Here is a 22,142-nt window from a genome sequence, read left to right on the forward strand (position 1 = left end):
AAGGGTTTTGGTTGATTCATGCATTACCTAATAATTAGGTATTCACGGCATGCATGGTACAATGCAAATATCCAGCAGAAGATAATAAACAATTTCACACCTGACAGTCCCTCACTTTACCCATCTTTAGTAGATGCTCCCAATGGAGGAGGTAAAAAGGTAACAAAAACTTCCATACAAGTAAAAGAAACAGCAAAAGACAAACTCCGGTACAGGGAATCGAACCCTGGGCTCCGCGGAACTGATCTCTCAGGTTATGAGAGCGCGAAATGTTAGCCACTACACCATACCGGATGATGTTGCTTGTAATACAGGGCCTTAATTTTGATGTCAACAATGCTGAGGCACATGTACCACCCAAGCTTGACGTTTGTTTAACTGATACCGCAGTAGTTTAAAGACAGTGCAGACGGGAGGTGCAGACAAGAGAGACCATGATGATGTGAATAGCATTCGTTACTTTAATTGTCTAAAAGTCAAAGGGTATCAAGTACTCAAATAACCCTGGAACGAAACCCCAGCCAACAGTGCTGGAAATCGAATAATGAAGAACCCATCCATACATAGCGATGCTTCCTTACAACGCCCCAAACTCCCAGATTCAAAAGGCCCTACAAACAAAGGAACAGAAACAGACAGTGTCGTGTATAAGAGTTTTCAGTTAAGCCTTGGACTCTTTCTCCTAGACAGACTCTCCTCAAGCGCGGTAGGAAGCATGTTCTCGCCGCCCTCGGAGATGATGGGATCCCTGACTCCAACCTTCTTGGCACTGCGAGTCACACGCGTGCTGCGCTTAAACAGTGGCAAAGTGCGCTCAGGGGGCATAGATATAATGCTGGCGCGAGGATCGAAGCCTATTGATCCCGTTGTGTGATTTGGCACATTGGGGTTGACTTCGCGAAGGCTTCCGGCCAGACCTATGTGTTCAGGGGCGCTAGCATTGGACATGCGAGACGGCGGAGGTCGGACTGGCGATGTCATCATTTTCTGGGGGCAGTCAAGGTCAGCAAAGACCATGGTGTTATCCCTGTCAGACCCGTCACGATCCTTGGTTGGTGTGGAAACCTCGTCGATGCGTGAAATGATGAGATCGTGGTCTTCAGTGCGAGGAAGGTCAGTGGGGTAATGATATTGGACCTTGGCTGGTGTTTCACCAGTTGGCTGGTATTCTTGAAGGGCTGCGCGGGTGATGTCTTCGCGCAAGTTAGCCAGGGGTTGGCAGAGCTGATCATTGAGTGGCTCTAAGCCGTCTTGAAGATCACCAAGATCGAGCTCCATCTCCTCGCCCAAGTTCTTGACGCGATCAAAGGTAGACTTGAAGTGCGATGAAATGTTTCCGAAAGACTCCTCGACAGTATTGGACAACGACTGAACGGACACGCTGTGAGACTCATGGTGATGGCCGTTCTCAGTCTTTGCACGGCTGACAAAATCATCTAGCGCTTCCATTTGAACATCGAGGTCCTTGATTTGCTCGTCGACAATACGAACAGTCTCGGCATGAACAGACTTGGCAGTAGCTTGGATGGAGCTGCTGTGGTCACTGGCAGCTGTCCAGTCATCCTTCAACTTCGTCTTGAGCTGCTCACGAGACTTCTTGACCTCGTCTAGTAGCTCGCCCTCCCTCACATCCCACGTTGACATACCCTCGCCATATGTATCGACGGCCTGCTCCAAGTTGGCGCTGGTTGCCGTGATGCTCTTCTGGATCTGTGAAGCTCTGTCGTGGAGCCGTGACTCCTGAGCGTCGGCATGGGTGTTGATAAGAGCTGTTATTTGATTCATGAGCTTCTGACGTTCATCAACGGCTTGGCGACGCTCTTCCACTAGGGCATCTTGAATTCGCGAAGAGATTGTAGCATTTTGTAGCACAATCGTATTTGTTGCTGCTTGGAGCTGTCGCTTGAGGTTGTCGCACTCAGCTCGCTGAGCAGTGATATGCTTAACAAGATCCTCGAAGGTGGACTTGAAGTCTTTACCAATAGCACTGTAAGAGTTGTGAAGCTGTAACCGGTTAGAATATGGCCTCTGAAGCTATAACACAAAAGCTTACCTGTCCGTGGAACGCAGTCATCTCATTCAACATATCTGCCGCTATCCTCTCGGCAGAATGAGAGATAGACTGCAGGCTCTCGCCCATTCGCTCCTTGACTGTGTCACGAACAACTTTGATCTCCTCCAAAACCTCATCCATATCCTCCTTCGACTTCTGCTTCGACTGGAGCAAGTCCTTCTTCGACTGAGTGAATGTGCTCAAGTGCTCATCCAGGAAAGTTTGTGTAGTCGACAGCTTGCGCAGCTCCTCATCTACAAAGTTCTCCATGCGCTGTCCGACGCTTGCAATATGTTCTTGCTGTTCCTCCTGAAACTCATTGATCCGACGCTCGACCATGGAGGTAACATCAGCGACCTGATCTTGAGATGTTGTCCATGTGTTTCGGTTGATCGACTGAAGATCCGACTTTCGCTTGTTCTTGGCATGGAGACCACCAACATCGCGGACTGTCTTATGCAGCTTGTTGATGAGCTCTCCGCCAACCTCGGTGAGCTTCTGCTCTGTCTTCTGGTGTGCTTTTCTGATCTTGGTTTCCTCGGTAAGTGACTTCCGTGTTGCAGAAAGAACAATCTCGGTTTGGTCCAACACTTCCTTGGTATCGTCCAACTGGGCTTTTGTGCCCTCGTGATCCTTCTTTAGTCCCATGAACGTAGACTGTAGGCTGAACAGCTCCTGGACCTTGTTGCGCAAGTTGTTTTCCAGGGTCTCAAGCTTGGCAGCCTGTTCCTCGTTGACGATGCGGCGAGATTCGCTTTGAGCCGTCATCTCTTCGTAGGCTTCGTTCGAGAGATAGACACCGTTGCGTTGGCGAGTAGCGATGAGCTCACTCTTGAGCTTCTCGATTTCCATAGTAAAATCCCTGAGCAGTGTTTTCTTCTCGACCATGGGGTTGAGCTGGGGCTTGTTCTTGATGTTCTTGGCCCTGAAGGCATAGTCGAGTGTTGATATGGTCTCCTCCAGGTTACTCTTGGCGGGAGAAATGGTTGCAATAATGCAAGTCTTTGTTCTACCACCGAGTGAGTCTTGTAGCAAACGAGTCAACTTGGACTCCCGGTAGGGAATATGAGAGCTACGGTCCACAAGCGCGTTGATGACTCGACCGAGAGTCAAGAGTGACTTATTGATGAGGCCAGCCTCAGCAGCACGCTTGTTTTCAGCTCCTGATCGCTGAATGTTCTCACTTCCAGCCAAATCGACAAGGTTCAGCTTTCCAGCACTGACAAGAGCATCCACGCCGTGCTCGTTTGGCTTTCGAACATATGTGGTAATGGTGAAGACCGTGTGACTGCGAGAACTTAGATCGTTGCACTTTGTAGCAGCAACCTGGCGTTTCAAACTGCCGTCCTGGAGCACTTTGACACCCTCGGTAGCGCTCTTGATGTGCTTCTCCTCCATGCCCTGAACAATGGTGCTGAGATGGCCTCGTCGTGAAGTGTCGTCGAAAATCTTGAGCTTGTTGCCCTCGTCAGATGAAAGCAGATCGCGGAGTTCTTCGTTGTAAAGTTCAATAAAGGAGCACTTGATCGTACTCTCGGCATTCTCAAGCTCGAGTTTGTTGAAAAGGGTCTGTAGGACTCGGGGAATGATACCAGCTTCGTCTGAGAGCATACCCAGAGTGTCGGTCATGTCACCAGACATGGTATATGTCTTTCCTGTGCCTGTCTGTCCATAGGCAAAGATGGTGCAGTTATATCCGGAAAGCATCTAAGACAGTTAGTGACTAGATTTGTGTCCCGTATGCTCTTTCAACCAACCTCGTCCAGAATTGGCTTTACTGTATCATCAAAAACCATGTTTTGATCCGCCGCCTGAGAAAAGACGCGATCAAAATTATATGAGCGGTTACTCAAGGCATTGGAGCCCATTGATAACTCAACAATCTTTCCCTTGACTGCATCTGCCGTAACAACAACATTGCTGTTCTCGCGGACCTCACGCTCGTTGCGTCCACGACATCGCACGACGACCTGGATATTCGTCTCCTCGGCGCTAGACTCGGCCTCAAAGTCGCGCTCCTTGCGCTTAGTTCCGATGGTATTAACAGTGTTCACTGAAGCGATAGATCCAGTTGGCGATACGGCGCCGTTGCGCGTCGCGAGCGATGAGCCATATCGTGTCGGTGGTGCTCTCGACCCAGCTCTTACGCTGGAGCGGCTGCTGTTGGCGGTAGCAGCGCGCACGCCTGGAGCCATGGCGATGCGGCTGTGCTCCCGATCGGAGCGGGTTGGGCGTGGAGGAGCCACGATGGGCAACTTTTGTGGTTGAGTTTCTATCGAGTTGAGTCTGGTGTTGAAGGCTGTAGAAGAAGCCTCGAGGATGCTTCAGACGCTCCACATTCGCTTGATCGATTATGAAACTAAAGGAGCAAAAATGTTTGAAACTTGTAGAACCTCGAATACGTTGACAATGTAAGGAGGGGATGCCTGCATATGGTCTTGGTTATGATGGTGGCAGGGCTGTTTGGCATAAGGCAAAGTAAAGTAAATAGTACAGCTGTTTAACCATGTTTCGGTGGAACGGGCTAGGGTCAACACAAGCTAGGGCGTCTGTTGCCACGACAACCAGCAACCATTAGCTCTTACTAGGTCGCTATCCTGGTTCACATTCAATGGAACTCTCACTAAAAGCGGTCAAAGTCATGTTACGATAGGTCATTATTTCATGTCTTGGGTACGAGTATCATGATTTCCGTTGTCATCATAAGACACTTTGATTTTGATTAGATCCTCGGTGATTCAAGGTTAAACATAAACGGCATTATATTCCCGTAAGGGGATAAATGCTCAAGTACGCCTTCTATGTAATACAAAAAATTAATCAAAACTCCAGGATTTGTCGATTCGTCTCATCATGAAGCGCTCTGAGACTGATAGATTGCTATTCGGTATCCATCTTATTGTCATCGGCTTCTGACTTCGTCTGGCTCGCTGGAGCTTTGGCTTCCTCTCCCTTTTTCTCTTCCTCCTTAACATCAGAAGCCGCTGTATCAGCTTTCTTGTCGTCCTCGGCTTTGTCTTCTTCTTCCTCTTCCTTTAGCTTCTTGTGGGTTTCGCTTTGAAGGTCTTCGTCCGCCTCCCTCTTGGAGCCTACGCTCTCTGCGCCAGGGCTCTTGGGTTCACTCTCACCCTCAGCATCTCCATCAGCGTCCACATCGACCTTGCCCTCCTCGTCATCGTCATGTTTCCTGCCAACTGCCGCCTCGACATCGATCCCTTGCATCCCCATGCTACCTTCTGACATGAAACTCGTAGTTGTGGATTGAGGGCCGGTGTCGCTCATGCCGATCTCTTCGGGTCCTCTGGCATGGGGTATCTCGTCTTCTTCCTCACGTGGCTCTTCGTCCTCTTCGTCGTCCATCGTCATACGTTCTCCCTCAAGAACCACTTCTTGGGCTCTTGACAGTTGGCTCACGGGGACCACGCCGGCTCTTTGCTCTTGGCGTAAGAGTTCTCCTTGTGTGACCCCTCGTGCATGCCCTGTAGATGGAATTCCGTTGACGCTGACTGAAACTGTCTCGATGCTTCCCACTCCATTGGGACCCTCGATGGTCTCGGTGCTTTCGCTGTGAATTTGGGCTCCCGGGGTGTCCTGTGAACTCTCGGGGCTGCGCCTCGTCAACCAAGGAATAGGCGTTAGCAGTGCTCCTCCTAGTGCTTCATCTGTGCCCAGTGCTGCCGTTGTAGGGTTGCTCCATGAGACTGAGACTGCCGGATCCTTGGGGTCCTCGCCATTCAAATGCATTGAAGACATGTCAGGAATAGGCGGTGGCAGGGGATATGTCTTCGTGCTCGAAGTCACTTGGACTACGCGATCAACGGCATGTAGATAAGCCGCTACCGCTCTGTAATGCGCTCTGGGTCGTAGGATCAGCTCGGCAAGGCGCTGGATGGTGTGTGGGGGGTGCGTCTCAAAGGTCTCGAGGTGTTTCCTGATGTCAATGACCATATCGGCCAGTTGCTTGGGTAGCGCGCCATCGATGACTTGTGTAGCTGGAAGCGACTCGGTTGCAGAAGTTTCCTTGTTCGTTTCTTGAGACGATTCGGCTTGTGGTGACGAGGGCGCAGATGCTCGCACCTCGACAGGAGGCTGATGAGCCGGTGGTGGAGGCGGTAGTTTAGGGATGGGGAATTCGTTGTGCGCAATCTGAAGCAGTCAGTCTCTAGGTCGAAGCAATCGCAAAACGACCGGTGGTAGTACCTTGTCAAGTCTGGCAATTATGTCACTGCGCACAGCAGGCCAGACGTCCCTATTGCGGTCAGGTTTTCATGTCTACATGCGTGCATCCGGGTCTTTGAACTTACTTTTCCACAGCAGCGCCCGTGGCGAAAAGAGTGAGAGGTCCATTATCGCTATCGACCTCCATGTTATAGGTTGCGATAGAAATGTTAATGTGCGATGGTGTTGATCACCAAGTCGCGATCGGTCGCGATGCTTTGGTCAGTGGTGGGGTTGTAGATATGGGGGCACCTGTCCCGTTAGATGCATGTAAACTTAACCTACACCACACTGGCTTAGAGGTAGGTATTGCCCTATAGGTGCCTTTAACCTTCGGTAGGTAGGAACTATTTTGATCTACAAGTCTGTGAATATTGCATTAATGACCAATTCAAGAAGATGTTAATAGTGTGCGTTGACTGCTTCGGCCAAACTAGTCTGGTCGTACCATTCAAGGACCTCGACTATCCATACTAACCAACATCGACACAGCAGTACCATAAAAGGAGTGTTGAGATGAAACCAATCATCTTTTTGGGAGCTCGGCAATAAACACAAGGAATCGCTTACTTATTACAATCAAGAACTATCTATTATAGTTTCAAAATCCAACGGACAATTCATTTTGGCCATACCCAGCTCGTTCTAAGCTTAGAACTGAAACGGGTTATACAACCACTTTGACGGCTCAAATATTGCTTCAAACTTAATCCCATCATACGTTCCAATAGCACAACTTAGATCATGGAAACCCTCCAATCCTGTAACCGGTAAATCTTGTTCAGCATCAGTCTCCTCATGGAGCGCCCACCCACCCGTCATCGTACCGTTGCGCGTAAAGAAGATATCGACCTGCGGCTTAGGTCCACCAACAGAACGCAAGGTCATGCCAATACCATAAGTCTCTCCACGCTTGAAAGTCTGAGTGAAATCGCGGCCACCCCAGCGATCGTTGACGTATTTGTGTCCGTCGTCACCATGTACTGCTAGGCTTCCGCGATGCCAGCCTGGCATGCGGAATGAAGGATAGGGTAGCGCGGTGAAACCCAGGGCGATGAATACCTCAGGGCTGTCGCGGGCAAGCTTAACTTCGTAGTAGATAGTCTTGGGCTGGCCGAGGCGAATAGGGTCATGCTCAGTTACTGAGTAGAGAGGTGGGTAACCAATAATGCAACGGTCAGGTGAGTTCTTTTTACTCCAACCTTGCCAATGTCCTGGTTCCATCCAAGTTAGCTTACCACTGAAGCCCACGGGCTCCATGAGGCGAATATTGCCTGCCCGGAGAGCTGTCTTTCCAGTCTGGTCTAAGTTAATGGGCGCTGTCAATGGATACGACTGGCACCAGTCCTCGCCAGCGTTGGCCTCTTCCTCAGTAGCATTACTCGTAGGAGATCTATCGTAGCCGCTGAAGATAGCGGGTGGTGGAGGGAACAGTGAAGTATCCGGAACTGCCACCTCCCAATCATGCTTGGGCGGAGGTCCAGATGGTGGCGCGTAATCTCCTTGGCCTGGTGGAGGACCTGGAGGTGCAGAGTATGAAGGTGCATCATACTGCGCTGCGGCCTTGCCCGGCGGTGGTCCTAGAGGAGCAGAATATTGTTGTGATGAAGATTGACCAGGTGGTGGTCCCGGAGGTGGTGCAAAATCCGAGGCCTGTTTTCTGTCTGGGGGAGGTCCTGGGGGCGCAGAATAGCTAGACTCTCCAGCATATTGATTTGGGTCATTTTGAGGGTTGTATTTGCTCTTCTTTACATCTCCTTGACTCTGAGAAGATGCCGGCCTCTGTGCAGGACGAGGCGCAGGGTCATTACTCGTCTCTTTCTTGCTTCCGAAACACATGTTGATGATGATGATGATGATGATGTTGAAATTAGGTGTAGGCCCTCAAGCACATATGACGATGTTTAACAGGGATTCAAAAGTGGACACCTGCGACCACATATAAGCTTAAACCAAGCAGGATCCAGGGTTAAGTAGCAAAGAATTACCCAAAAACGGTTGTTGGTGAGCAATTGAGGGTTTATGAAGGAAGTCTATACATGTTTCCTTTAGCCTTTTGACCTCCTTTGTTGACATCATGTTGGTTTAAAGTAGTGGCTGTGCCGCTTAATTTCCACAAACACCACGCCGCTTTGAGCTTACACAGCCCCTTGTGGTATCACGAGGCAGAATGCTGGGTTGCGATACGCCAATACGCAGGGCATGATATGTCAATTAATTGTATGTTTAGGTCACTATAGGTATTACTGTTGCTTCCAAACATTGGGTTATCTTGTCAATTTGAGTTATTCTTTTCCTTTTGTAAGTTGTGCTAACTACTGCTGGGCATCTCAGCCCATGTTGTTACTACTCGCGATATTTGATATAAGTAAAGCCCATCCTCGGCCCTCACCGACCGAGTTTCTATGACGCAGACTAACTGCCTCCACCCCACTCGCTGGCTTTCCCGTCATCGGGATAGAAGAAAGCTACAACAGCAATGATGATGTACACCGCACAGAGCAGAGCACCTTCAAGATAATTGCTTCGTCCGTCCAGGACAAGGAAGTTGACAATAAACGCCGAAACGAACAGACAGACGGTCTCAAATAGTGTAAAGTAAAGAGACATGTCCTTGTCCAGGATCCATCCGAGAATAACCATGACGGGAGTAAGGAGTAGAGCAATTTGAATGGAGCTGCCTACAGCCACACCGATCGCAAGATCCATGTGATTTTTGTATGCGACCTTGATGGCGGTGACATGTTCAGCAGCGTTGCCAACAATGGGGAGAATGATGAGACCAATTCCGACCTCATTGACTCCAGAATTCTCAACGACCTCTTTAATAGAATCAACCAGAAATTCAGCGCAAACTGCAACTAAAGCTGTGGAGACGAGGAGGAGAATGATGGCACCAGCTTGGGTGAGGTGTTCTTCTTCGTTCTCATGTTCCTTGGCGATCATTTGAGCACCAGGGGCAGTCAAGATTGGAGGAACAGAAGAGGGCAACATGGCGCCTGGCGCTCGAAACTGAAGACGGTCCGGGAGAGAATTTGTGCGCCTAATTCCATAGCGAACGTGAGGGACGGGAGTAGATGCCACCGTCGACTTTTCAGTGAAAACGGGGGCGATGTTTTTGACAGACAATCCCCGAAGGGGAAATGGCCGTTTGCCGGTGTTTGAGGGGCCAGCCTCAAGGTCACCCTGGACGGCGAAGTCCACACGTCGAGGCTCACCTTCGTCATTGTTCTGCAGAGCGTTTTCGGGCATCTCATTCTGTGCCTCAGTAACGCCTGTGGCCTTCTTGGCATGACGAGCTTGCTTTTTGCTCTTGCGGTGCCTATGTCGGCGATATCGACGGCGTCGACGTGAACGCTTTGCCTCTTCTTCATCCTCTTCTTCAATGGCACTCTCACTACCCTCGTAAGATGGAAAGCGAGGAATACGATGACGCGAAGCTGTTGCCTCAGAGACCTCATCCTGCGGGGTGGTGTTTGTCGTTGTGAACGAGGTGCTGCGGGTTCCTTTGGTATCAGCGGTATCAACCGAAGCAGTGCTAGATCTTCTATGCCGCCTATTTCGTAGAACCTTCTTCATTTTCTTACGCATTGTACCATGGGATGAGTCAGAGTCAGATGAATCTGAACTTGAGGATGAACTGTCGTCAGAGCTGGAAGAATCCAGAAGGCCGGCAGCGGGTCCAGGGGCCAACTCAGCATCGATGATATGCTGAGGAGTCGACTCATACATGTAAGCATGAGATTTGAGCTGGAACATGAGATAGATGACGTATACAAGCAGCAGGACCTATGTTTGTTAGCATATTCAAATGATTTTGCATGAACTTGAGACTTACTATGCTCGTTCCACGGCTGATTTTGAGGGATTGCTGGTCAGCGAGAGCATTGTCTCGGAAGGAAGCATGAAAGGCTGTCTTTTAAATGGTTAGTACGCGTATAGATATAGGGTGTTTGTAACATACCGGCAGAACAAGGCTGATAACACTCAAACTGAGCAAACAAGCACTCATTTGAGTGACAGTACTGTTATAGACTTGCTCTCTGAAGCGCAAGCCACCAAGAAGCATGCTCATACCTAAATTGAAACTGTTATTATTTGAAGTTGAACGCTAGCCAACCTCTGAAGTGGGTGACAGCAAAGGGGAGGGAGCGTACCTAGGATAAGCAATAAATTCGCTAAGATTGAACCTAATAGAGATGCCTGAACAATGCGAATTTCGTTTTTCGTCAAGGCTGAGATGAAGATAATGAGTTCCACGGCGTTACCTATAATAAACATGCGGATTAGACTCTGTGTGGTGTGGTGTGGTGTTTTAGTAGACTTACCAAAGGTGACATTCAGCAACGCGCCAAGAGCATCGCCCATCTTTCGGGCAACAGACTCGGTAGCAAAAGCTAAGAGACCAGCAAGAGGAATGATGGCAACTGCATTAAGTCCAAAAACAATACCTCCACTAATGCTATCTACCTGAGATACTGCGATACCAACAGGGACGAAGATGAGGAGGATGTTGAGCCAACTGTGGAAGATGGAAATTTTGACGCTTCGCTTAACTTCAGCGAAGAATCTGTTCATTTTGCTGGTTGAATTGGGTTTCTCTTGTGACGGCTCCTCGGCCTTGTTGGGAGTCTCTATGACAGACCCCGGCCGTGCAACCTGAGACGATGAGTGAGACGGGACATGGCCAGCAGAGAGGGCCTTGAGAAGAGAGGAGTTGTTTCGGCTGGGACCTTGAGGGTCACCGCCGTTGACAGAGCCAGAGCTGCCATTCTGTTTTTCGTTCAACTCTTTGTGTTGAGTGATGTTGCTGTGCTCATTCAAGCCCTGAGCAGTGGGCGCTGCGGGTTGTGCACCAGAGCGACTGCCATCTATATTGGGTGGATCAGGAGAAGCTTCCTTCATCGAACAGGTGTTTGACTCTCGAGAGTGTGATGCGAAGCCGTGAACTATCAGAAAAGATAGTCGTCTTGTGCGTGGTGAGAGTTTGGGTAAACGTCGAAGTTGCAAGTAACCGATGCAGGAGGACCAAGAGCCAAGGGCTTGGCTTTAAGGCGGGAGCTAGATCTGAGATGACGCTGGTTGTCCAGTGGCGTCAGTGGATAGCAACCCACTTAATGTGGCTGGAACTGTCCAGGCCATGAGCCTAGCGTGGTGATGTATCTCTGATGTCGTCGAAATCGGTGAGGGAGCCCGGCTATAGTTCTGCTTGATTGGTTCCATGTAGTGCTGTCAGAGGCAAAGTGAGGCGGTGCAGCCTCAGATTATCAGATGCTATGGACTAGTTTGCCCCGTGATCCCTGAGCTTGCTCGCTTGTAAAGAATCTCGACGTTTCTAGTTCTATCATGACTCATTTGCTATTCTCGACAAACATCAACGCTTATGAGCTATTACTATTACCTAGCCTCTATCGCAAAGGCCAACAAAGAGACTCAGCTCTGCCAATGCCCAAAACAGGCCCAACAAACAGGCTACTGGAGACAGGCCACGAATAAACAAGCTTATCGATGATATCCCCGACTTTCTCGGATGTGAGGTGCCGGGTTGGGGCTTGGCATGACCACAACAAGAGCTTGGCCTCCCAAAGCGTAAGTGATCGACAGGGACCACAATCAAGTTTCCTTGAATTGGACTTGGCTGTGGCTTGACTCGATACGTACCGTTGTCCCTTGAATGATAACAATGCTTACCTGGGTAGGTACTCAACGTAAGAAAGGACAAGTCCATCCCTCCAAGTGACGCAATATGACAACAAAGCGTGTACGGCACGGAGATACCACTCGGGTGCAACTCGAGTCGGAGCCGACTGGTGAATTGGTCAATACGCCGTCGGATACGCTTCGTGGACTCCGCCCCTGGTAACGCAATACAATCCACGTAACCCAACCCACCAGAGACTGCTTTTCAGCCAGGGGGATAACGCAGTTGCAATGAAGCTGAGCGGGACTTGTTGCTGGCTGCTCAAGCTTGACAACTGGTTCAGGATGCGCAAGACATTACTTGTCTTTGGGTCAGATATTCAGAATTAAAGAGCGTAGGTAATTTACCTCTAGAGAACAGTTAGAAACTTATTCTTTTTAGATATAGTATTTAGAGTTGACGGCTAAATACATAACTTGCGAGTATAGGCAGCCAACCTGACGTTAACATATAGATCACATAAACACTATTATACTTAACAGCAAGACAGTATCTCCCTTCTAGTGACTAGTTTGAAGGCTAGCAGTTGGTTTGTTGAGCACCTCGCCCTCTTTACAAGAATCTAGCTATCCAAGACCACCACGCCTATTGACTCAAATGTTTCAGTAGCTTAGGTTCCTCCCTCAAAACCCCAAGGGGTCTTTATAGGCATGGAGCACTACATCTCAATCGTGGGACAACGGATATCTTCACAAAGTACACGCAAATCTAGTTCTACCCGCTGCACAGAGAATGTTTGGTTCGCAAAGATATCCCACTGCGTTATCAAGCATGACTCGTCGCGTGACTCTAGGTTAGCTGTGGTGGTGGATGAGTACTACCAGTATTTGCGAACTCTATTTAAACGATACTTGTATACCAACTGGATGCTATGTTTAAGTAACAGTATATATTGCCATTTCCTGGGCCACCTTAGTGCAATGAACATATATGAGATTTGATCATCTCTCATGAAGGAAATGCAACCAGCTAACGGCCCTGCGAAAATCTGGCATTACCAACAGCAATAACCGAGTACATAAGTGCTAATTGCAACCGAACTCGCGTATAGAAAATCGGCTCATAGATACCTATAACCGAAAAGCTCAGAAATCTCAATTCCGAAAAAGAGTAATTGTCTACATAGATTTTATCTTCAGTATCTCATATATGTATAACCGCGTAAATATATTGTGGCCCAGGTCGAAGCGCCCGTACTTGATCACCGTCGATCAATCCTTTTCGGTCTCCTTTTTGGAAGCAAATGGAACAGTTAAGTCACAGGCCAAATGATTTCATGTCACTGGAATGTTTTGGCCTCGCTTGCTGATGCCTTCTTTGAGACAAACCTGGCTGAGATGCGTTGTATACGAACAGACAAATAAAATAAAACACTTTCCGTCCCTCCCTCTTCTCTTTTCTTCTCTTCTTCCTTCTTCGGCGATTCAGAATGTACAGAAACATTGGGTCATCCAGCCCACATCTTTGTTCCCCCATCTACCGCTTATGAAACAACAAACTTTGCTTAACCGAGTAAATGTATGTAGTAGAGTGTAGAGCAGTATAACCATCCGGGACCACCACCCAGTCTCAATCTCGTATCCCCTTGCGCCATGATGTGATGTGAGTATGTGTAGGTATGTGCGTGCATTATGGAGAGGACCAACCCTAGGCGGTCTCCAAGTTGCGTACGGGCATCGTCGAGAGCCCTTGGTGTTCGTCCCTCATTACTGGTAGATGAATGTGTGTGGTGTTTAGCGTCCCGGCAAAAAAATAATAGACAATGACAATTATGGCATCCAACTGCGAACATTGGTGCAGAACTTCCAGACAAGAGATCTTCAAACTCAGACGGTACGCCGTTAACTCCTGGTGCTGAACGCATGCTCTGTTCACCGGTCCTCACCACCCCTTGCCTTTCCGCGTCTCCTGAAGAAATCCATTACCCGCTTGGCGGCTCCGCTGCTTCCTTCGTGCCCACGGTAATTCTCTCCATCGTACGCATCCGCAAACTTCTTGTGGCTCTTCTGAAGCACACTTGATCGGTCGTCGCGACTGCTTCCGACTGGTCGTCCATCATAACCTTCAGACTCTGAAAAATCCGCTTGGTATGGGCGAGACCTTGAATCAGTGGGAGGTCGCCGTACATCCACTGATGAGTCCGAGCCTGTGTTCAGATGACTACCTTGTATATATGTGGGGATTGCGCTGGGTCTCCGGCCATCTTGTTGTTGAGCGTTCGCATGGCGTGTGTGGTACACAGGGCTAGACTGTGCTGTATCACGTTGGGGGTATTGTTCGTAGGGGGCGTCAAAGTAGGGTTCGCTATGTCGAGCCTCTTCGTGAGCGCTGTAGCCACGGAGCTGCTCAGCTCGAGGGTGTTGGATGGGCAAATCCTGCTGTGAATCCGCCTCAGATCCAGTTACGCTTCCCTGGTCCTTGCCAAGTCCCATCGCCTTGACCAGAGAGAACCGACGGTCCTTCTTATCACTAGAGCCTTGAACGCTGCCACTACGCTTCTTTCCAAGGCCGAGAGAGAATGATCGTCGGGATGCCTTTGATTCCATGGAGGGCCTGGGACCAGCTTCCTCACCTGGCATCATGGTGGTGGGCATACTGACGGGAGGATACTTCCTTGATTTGTCAGGCTGCTGCTGCTGCTCCGGTCGCTTCTTAGACCGTCCCCCAAAGATAGACCCGCTGCGACCCATGATCTTGTTACCAAGATCACCGAGAGTGTTTGACCTCTTGTGACCTCTGCCTGTCGACTTTGTCTCATTCTGGAAAGTCGACATCTTCATCACCTTGGGAGGAACACTACCCACAGTCTTGGCGATGTTCTCCTCATCCTCAGGATTCTGAGGCTGTTGAATTCGACCGTGTGCGTTTGTATCGGCAATAGTGGGAGGTACAGGCTGACCATAGTTCCCATGAGACTGCAGACCCATTGATGCAGAAGATTGCATTGAACCCTGGGTCCTTGGCCTTGCTGTGTTGGTTGGCCCAGTCATAAAGGCATTGTCGGAAGTGGCGCGAGTATCGCGAGCTGGCCTGTGGGGAACAGCACTCTTGTGCGAGCTCTGTGGACGTCTTGACTGGGTACGAGAAGGGTTGTCCTTTGCCATAGGAGGTTCACGAGGAAGAGGCTTCTCAGTATTGGCTTCAGGCACATCCACTGGTGCCTGCTGTTGGAGGGAATGTGAACTAGGTTTTGAAGGCGCGGCATCTGCACCACGCTGAGTTTTCGTCGTAGGGGCCACGTATTCAACCTGGACTGTTCTTCGCTTTGCATCTTTCGGTGTGCTGCGATGAGTAGTCTCAGATTCGGGATCGACGCTGCCATGAGTCTTCGCCAGTCCTCCAACAACAGGAGGATGAGATTGTTTTTGCTTCGAAGCTTCGCGGACAGAAGAGCTTCGAGCAATCGTTGGGGCCTCGGCGTAATCGTCTGGTGATACACCCGAATCGGGGACTTCTGATGGTAACGTTGTCGAGCTTGTGATGAATTCAACGAGGTTCGCGTATTCACTCAGCCAGCTGTGCCGAGCAACTTCGAATAGATCCGCTCTCTTGCGAGGGTTGGGCACGAGTATGCGGCGGAGGAGGTCTCGAGCGTGAGGGGTGACGTATTCAGGGAAGGTTAGAGGCGTTGTCACGATATACTTGTATAAAAGGTTGATGTTGTCGCCTTCGGGATTGGCGGGGTCATCGTCGAAGGGGAGGTAACCGGCGAGCATGGCATACTGTAAACAATGGTCAATCAAAACTCTCTTTCTGTGTCAATCGCACGACTTACCAAAATGACACCGCAACTCCAGACGTCCACCTTGCGTCCAGTATAAAGAGAATCACTGACAACCAGTTCAGGCGCAGCATAACAAGGACTACCACAACTTGTCTGCATGAGGTCACCCTTCCTAGATCCGTTCATCTTGACCCGGTGTAAGCCCATTCGCTTCACAAATTCCTTATCTGTGAGATTAAGCTCTTCCTCCTTACTCAATTCTTCATTGGGGTCAAAGGTGTTGGCGAAGCCGAAGTCGGTAATAATAATGTTGCGGTTTCGATCGAGAAGCAGGTTTTCCAGTTTCAGATCCCGATGTACGATTCCCTTCTTATGGAGATATCCAACACCAGACACGAGCTGGGCAAACAAGCGACGAGCCGCGTTGTCCTTGAGATAACGGTGGTTAAGGATGTAGTCAAAAAGTTCACCACCAGACGCATACTCGAGGATGATACCAATGTGTCGGTCTGTCTCGACCTTGTCGATTAGACGCACAATATTAGGGTGCTGGACTCCGCGAAGGATGGCAACTTCGCGGTAAATCTTGGCGAAACGAGAGGGGTTGCTACCCACACTGTCTCTCTTGATGAGCTTGATAGCAACCTGTGATATTGTGAGTCGAGTGTCCCCAACAAAACTAATTGCTAGCTTACCTGGACGCTACTGTCCTGCTTCCAACCCAGTTTCACTTTGCCAAATTCACCTTCACCGATAGTGTTGCCCAGAATAAAATCGCCAAACTTGGTATTGCCCTTGTGGCTTCGGCTATGATCGTGCCGACTTCGTTGTCCTCGTCGTTCCTCATGGTGATCACCCGTCGCGACAACAGGAGGCGGCGCTGCGGCATCTTCGACGTTGTTGTGCTGGGCTGCAGCATGATTGCGATCCCGGTCGATGGCATCTTGAGCAGCAGCAATTGCTTTCGTCAAGCTATCAGTGGCATCGTGGACGGGTTTCGAGGGCGTGCTGTGTGCGGATCGGACTGGCATGGAAGTGATTGCGGCCCTGCCGTCTCGGCTACTGGCTCGGGCAGCAGTGTCAGCCTTGCTGCTTCGGTGACCGTTCTCGGCAGCCGCTGAATCACCACGCGAACCAGTTCGAGTGGATTCGTTTCGACGAGGAGAATTGGTCGGCTTTTCGTTAGAATACTGAGACCTCCGCGAACTACCACCTTGGTGGTTGGACGAGGTCCTTGGGGGAGCGACGGGAGGCATGTTGTCTTGCCAGTCGGAGGCAGAGGCTGAAGGTTCTTGATCGTTAGGCGCCGAGGCGGTGACGGGTGAACCGAAGCCGGGAGCTAGATGGTAAGAAGGTGAGGGAGCGCTGTCGTTCGTTTTTCGTGAAGGAGGTCGTCGCGAAGATGAAGAAGCGGTCGAGGTCTGCTGGGCATTGTACGCCTGGCCGTTACCATTAGGGGATGAGTGCGAGGGCCTGTACTGGCGGGACGACGGTGTGCTCAAGGGGGACGAGGCCAGAGCGGTGTGTTGATGGGGGGCCGTCTGTAAGGCAGCCGACGACATCTTCCACGCCCAGACGCGTAAAATAAATCTGACGGATCAAACCGTTTGGCAGAGCGTTTTTAAAAGACACAATACAACGGTGTGCGCGAGAGTTGAGGTTTTCTGGCAGTGGCGCTCAGAAAAAAAAAAGCCAGGCGGCGGACGCGAATATGCAGGTCGAAATACCTGGTAGTTTCAGACAGCCCGGTCTAGGGAAGCGCTGAACCGGGGATAATATGCACGCGGCGCCAGAGAAGCAAAGCAGTTGTAACAAGCGACAAAGACGGGGGAAGCCGTTTCCAAGTCAATGAAGGAGTACTAAAAATGAATTTGAGCAAGAGTTGGGAAGAGTAGAGCCGAGTAGAGTTCGTGCGTGTCGACTATCTCATGGTGCGCGCGCGACGAATTGCGAATTACTCGATATCGGTCGTATCCGCTTTCTTGCTTCTGCTGCTGCGTCTGCTTGCTTCTTGCTTCTTGCTCGCTTGTTTTGGCTTCTGATTATATTTTCGGGGCGAACGGGACTGATCCAATACAAAGCTGAGTTCTGCGGTCTGAGGTGCAGCTAAACGGCCGCGACGGGCGGATCAGGATTGGAGGACGGCCGACGCTGGATGCGTTGGCAGCCGAACAGGGCTGGGCTGCGAATGGCACTGAACTGAATGTAGGTATGGATTGTTTTTTGTTGTTGTGTTGATGCCCTGTGTTTCGCTGCGCCTTGGTCTTGGGCCTTGGATCCTGCAGGTGCTAATTAACTCCCCTTTTTTGATAGGACTGGATCCAATTGGGCTTGACGAGACGGGACTTGACTGGACTGGAGGTTGGGGCGCGCGATGGAGCGCAAAAGAGAGTTGAGATCGTCGGTTCGACCTAACGCGCAATGCAGTGCGATGCTATGCTATGCTATGCGATAGTAGCGACGCGCAACGTCCAAGGAGACGTGAAATATCAAAGTCGCCAGCCAGAAACAGGCGAGTGAAGAAGAAGGGAAAGAGTCGATCGGGAAAGAGGTTCAATTAAACGGATGTGGTAACAGAACAACTGCCAACCACCAAACCAAACCAAACCAAACAAGCCAGGTCCCTAACGTTAGGTGAGTTTAGCAAAATGGTGTGAGGACCGTGTCTTGAGTCGGGGCCTCTCGCGCTATCAGACTCAGACAGAGAGGTTGGAACTTGGAGGGAGTCAGTCTGAGTCTGAAGGGGAACTTTGCAGCCACATGCCCTTGTAAACCAGTAAATTTAGTGGACGGGAGGGAAGCAGAAACAAGCGTCAATCGGATCTAAATGGGTTCGAGGTACTTAATTTCATGCGGGCTAAACATGCGATTTTCATGTACAACACCCCGGTCCGAGAGAAGGGAAGCCATTCATCAATTTCCCAGATGGGACTCTCAAGACTCAAAGACTCGGGCGCCAGGACGATATGAGACGTTCTAAGAGACTATGTGACCAGGGTAGAGGTACCTAGGTAGGTTGGGCTGCAGGTGTGGGACCCTCGAATGATGGATCTTCCAATGGAGAGGGAAAAACAATCAGTCAACTCATCAACTCCAGTAAGTAAACACTAACAAACAACACTGACCCTACCCATTAATTAGACTAGCTAGGGCGCTCTCTCAAATGAAAAAGCGTTAGAGCATTGGAACTTGTGAGACTTTTCAGTCGAAATCTGTCAAGTCTCAAGATGCCCGTCCGCCGATACATCCATGCATGCCCTGCCTGACCTTGTATATGATCAAATGCAAGGAGTCGAGGGGTAAAAAGAAAAGAACCTTGGCTGGAAGGGGGACTCTGCATGGGTTTGAACGCATCAAGATCCATTATGAGGGTACGTAGCGTCTGAATCGAGCGCAGCACAGAGTACCACTGCAGTACCCCTGAATATAGCGCTGTCGTTCCTGCAGGTACGGTACGGTACGGTACGGATACAGTTTTGTGTTCCATCTTTCAACTCCAGCTGCATCTTCTGTCACCATTCCGTGTCTCATCCGACGGATGCTCTTGATCTCATCACAGCACCTTGTTAGTTCCCGACATTGGCGTTATCAGCTGGTCAAGAGAATAATATTCCGCAACTGAGAACTTACAGAGTTACAATGGCCATCAACTTTAAAATGGCAAGTATTTAGACCTTCGGCTCAATAGATTATGGCTCATTTATTACATGGAAATATTGATTATTGAATGACGATGACGAACCATTACCTGACCCAACAAAACAAAATAAAGGAAAACAAAAACAAGCCTCTTGTTCCTCTACCAACTCTCCCTTCTCTCATCCTCATGTCTCTTGTTTTCTCGAGATTGGATATCATGCTTCAACCGAAAGCCATCGGCTAGTGCTTGCACCATCAAGTCTCTTGACCTTTCTCGTGCCCTTGACCCTTGACCCTTGTTTCGAGGCGTCAGAAGCTAGTCCGACCTAAGTTCTGCTCAGCCGAGACCTTCTCTCAGGTCCCTGTTTGTCTGACGTCGCGTACCTGGGAATTGAACTTGGTGCCTGAAGCCAATAATCTCAAAGTCGGTCATCACGGACATCAACTCAATATCGTGCGTGTATCCCATGCTGACAGCAGCATCAGCTCAATCAGGGAGGTCTTTATTACATCCAAGGCAAGGACAAAACGTCCGGTATGTGATGCGAGGCATTGACCAGTAATCTTACAAGTGGGCTTTGCGAGGGGATTGTTCTCTGAAGGTGGGTGGTCTCAGCTTTGGCTTTTCTTCTTCTTGATGACATTCACGGCAACCCGTGTCACGATGTTGTGAGCATTGAGCAAGTTGTCGGTCAGGCTGTCGATGATAGTGTATGTACATGGATGGATGGCAATTCAAGATTCCAAGCCAACTAACTGCATTAAATGCGTGCATCAACTCAACCCTCCTTCTGGTTCCTCGTCCGCATCAAGGGCAAGCAAAGTACCATAGCTACTTGATGATCAGCTTGCTCAACACCGTCTTGTCCAGCTCTAACTGCTCATCCCACGGTCCGTCTCGCCTGGGCCCGTCCATGGTCTTGTTCCTCGTATTCAGCCCGTACCAAGTTGAACAAAGGAAGCTCGAGGCCAAGTTTCCTCTTATTTCGAGAAGTTAAGATGGAAGTAGCCAAACCGTGTCATGGTTCTAGAATATACATGAAGACGATTTCAGGGTTGAGCTTTTGCTCCGCTCGTCCAACTCAGCTGGGTGTAAATGGCTGTATTCTCAAGCCTGCAATGATATTATGATACAGAGTACTATGGAGCGTATCAAACAATAGCAACTCAGGTTTCCCCATAGCTTGACTCTGTAATTCTCACTTTACAGAATGTAACCTTGATTTAGCTGTTGAGATGTGATGTCTAGGTTCAAGGTTCAACCTCGACACCATCTTCCCTAGGCACCTCGGCATACACATCACAATCACTAGGTTCGTCACGAGCGCACGTTACTTCTTGGAGTAATATACATACTACTACGCTGTGAGATTTGTCGGAAGTAGTTTCTTTTTATGGCGCGGAGCTTTTTTAAGTTAGGTACTCACCACACATAAGACATATACCGACGAGGAGATCATCTGACAGCGATGGCTCACCTCCAGCGAATAATGGGTTTGAGGCTGTAACTGCGTAATAATAAAGGAAAACATAGAGGGTTCTGGAGTTTGGCACAATAATAGCAATTTCTGATATGGGCAGTCTTAAGACTTATTGCGCTTTAACGTGAGATGATGTATTGCAAATTTAGGATATTTAGGCCATCATCTTGTTCACAGCATCTTTCCTGGGGTTAGCCCATGGTTTCTTCCTTGACCTTGCTTAAACCGAATGTCATGCATACACTATCCGTAGACTCTCATGCTCTGGGTTGGGCACACTTGATCAGCGTCGAATCTCGCTTGTCATTCATTTCCCCAGGTCAAACAACCAAATTCTTTTGATGACTTCAACAACAGCAAAATCTCAGTTGCGGCTTACAAGCACTGATTCCATTATTGCATGTGCTTCTCAGGCTATGTTGATATTAACCATTTATCCCGAGACAGTCCTTTTTCCCCCACGGACTCCTGAAACACCCTAATATCATCTTATATTTTCCCGCGACTTAGACGCCACGGTATATATTTTTATCTAACATTGACGTGCTGGACCAAGGCAGATGGGGAAATAGCACACGTTCAGGAAGCCATCTGAACGTGCACGACTGTTTTGCGATGGGAACTTGCACAACAAGGCCGCGCTTGTGGTGTAGAAGTCTAAGAGACTAAGAGCAGCATTAATACCGGAGATGAGCTACGCGTAAAGCAGACAGGGATCCATCTGACGTGAATTTGAGCTTGACAAGGTTGCTTTGACTTCTTTTCCTCGTTTCAAACGTCATCTTCCGGCGACGCCGTCTCCACAAACAGATTCTTTCTTTCGGGAGAATCGATGCGGGAACTGGAGATCAACTTTCACGTCCAAGTGTTTGGTTCATGAACGTCAAACCTGGTACGGATCTCATAGATATGGCTTCCACTGTCATGATGGGTTATCAACCTTTGCTTTTCAATAGATCCCTTCTCAGCTGAGCCACTATGTCATGTATAAATGGTACGTTATATACATGCATTTCAGCTGAACTTGGAATCACCCCTCACTTCCTGTCACGACGCGTTCATCCTGGTCATCATGAGCCCGCCAAGTAACATGCCGGGCCAGTAATCCTAGTCGTCGATAACGCCTTGAATCTTTACCTAGATCCTCAGATATGCTTGTGTCTTGAATCGCAATCGCAATCGCAATCGCAATTGCATAAGTGAAGATCGCGTTACATCCACTCGACAGTTCATCTCTAACACATGACTTGATCCTAGTCATGGCCCTGATTCCCCTCTCGATCTACGCTCTCGATCGATAATTGTGATAAATCATGCTCCCGTAGC

At 49.4% G+C, this 22,142-nt stretch overlaps 5 protein-coding genes; all 5 read right to left on the reverse strand.

The window, feature by feature from the left end:
- Window positions 1-657: 657 nt before the first annotated feature.
- FFUJ_00546 (probable kinesin-related protein bimC) lies at window positions 658-4,248 on the reverse strand (the record flags this gene model as incomplete). XM_023573172.1 has 3 exons in its annotated part: window positions 658-2,004; window positions 2,054-3,760; window positions 3,811-4,248. The coding sequence occupies 3 exons, from the start codon at window positions 4,246-4,248 to the stop codon at window positions 658-660; spliced, it is 3,492 nt and encodes a 1,163-aa protein (XP_023424938.1).
- A 685-nt stretch (window positions 4,249-4,933) lies between these two features.
- FFUJ_00545 (uncharacterized protein) lies at window positions 4,934-6,419 on the reverse strand (the record flags this gene model as incomplete). XM_023573174.1 has 3 exons in its annotated part: window positions 4,934-6,199; window positions 6,254-6,302; window positions 6,358-6,419. The coding sequence occupies 3 exons, from the start codon at window positions 6,417-6,419 to the stop codon at window positions 4,934-4,936; spliced, it is 1,377 nt and encodes a 458-aa protein (XP_023424939.1).
- Window positions 6,420-6,922: 503 nt separating this feature from the next.
- Window positions 6,923-8,110, reverse strand: FFUJ_00544 (uncharacterized protein; the record flags this gene model as incomplete). The annotated part of the gene is made up of 1 exon (XM_023573175.1): window positions 6,923-8,110. One exon carries the CDS (start codon window positions 8,108-8,110, stop codon window positions 6,923-6,925), a length of 1,188 nt encoding a protein of 395 aa, XP_023424940.1.
- Window positions 8,111-8,686: 576 nt separating this feature from the next.
- On the reverse strand, window positions 8,687-11,176 carry FFUJ_00543 (related to manganese resistance protein; the record flags this gene model as incomplete). XM_023573176.1 has 5 exons in its annotated part: window positions 8,687-10,060; window positions 10,110-10,187; window positions 10,236-10,348; window positions 10,429-10,539; window positions 10,600-11,176. The coding sequence occupies 5 exons, from the start codon at window positions 11,174-11,176 to the stop codon at window positions 8,687-8,689; spliced, it is 2,253 nt and encodes a 750-aa protein (XP_023424941.1).
- Window positions 11,177-13,843: 2,667 nt separating this feature from the next.
- On the reverse strand, window positions 13,844-17,258 carry FFUJ_00542 (related to ser/thr protein kinase KIN4; the record flags this gene model as incomplete). XM_023573177.1 has 3 exons in its annotated part: window positions 13,844-15,694; window positions 15,748-16,341; window positions 16,392-17,258. The coding sequence occupies 3 exons, from the start codon at window positions 17,256-17,258 to the stop codon at window positions 13,844-13,846; spliced, it is 3,312 nt and encodes a 1,103-aa protein (XP_023424942.1).
- Window positions 17,259-22,142: the final 4,884 nt, after the last annotated feature.

Source organism: Fusarium fujikuroi, chromosome FFUJ_chr01 (assembly GCF_900079805.1).
Source record: "Fusarium fujikuroi IMI 58289 draft genome, chromosome FFUJ_chr01".
NCBI classification, from domain to species: domain Eukaryota; kingdom Fungi; phylum Ascomycota; class Sordariomycetes; order Hypocreales; family Nectriaceae; genus Fusarium; species Fusarium fujikuroi.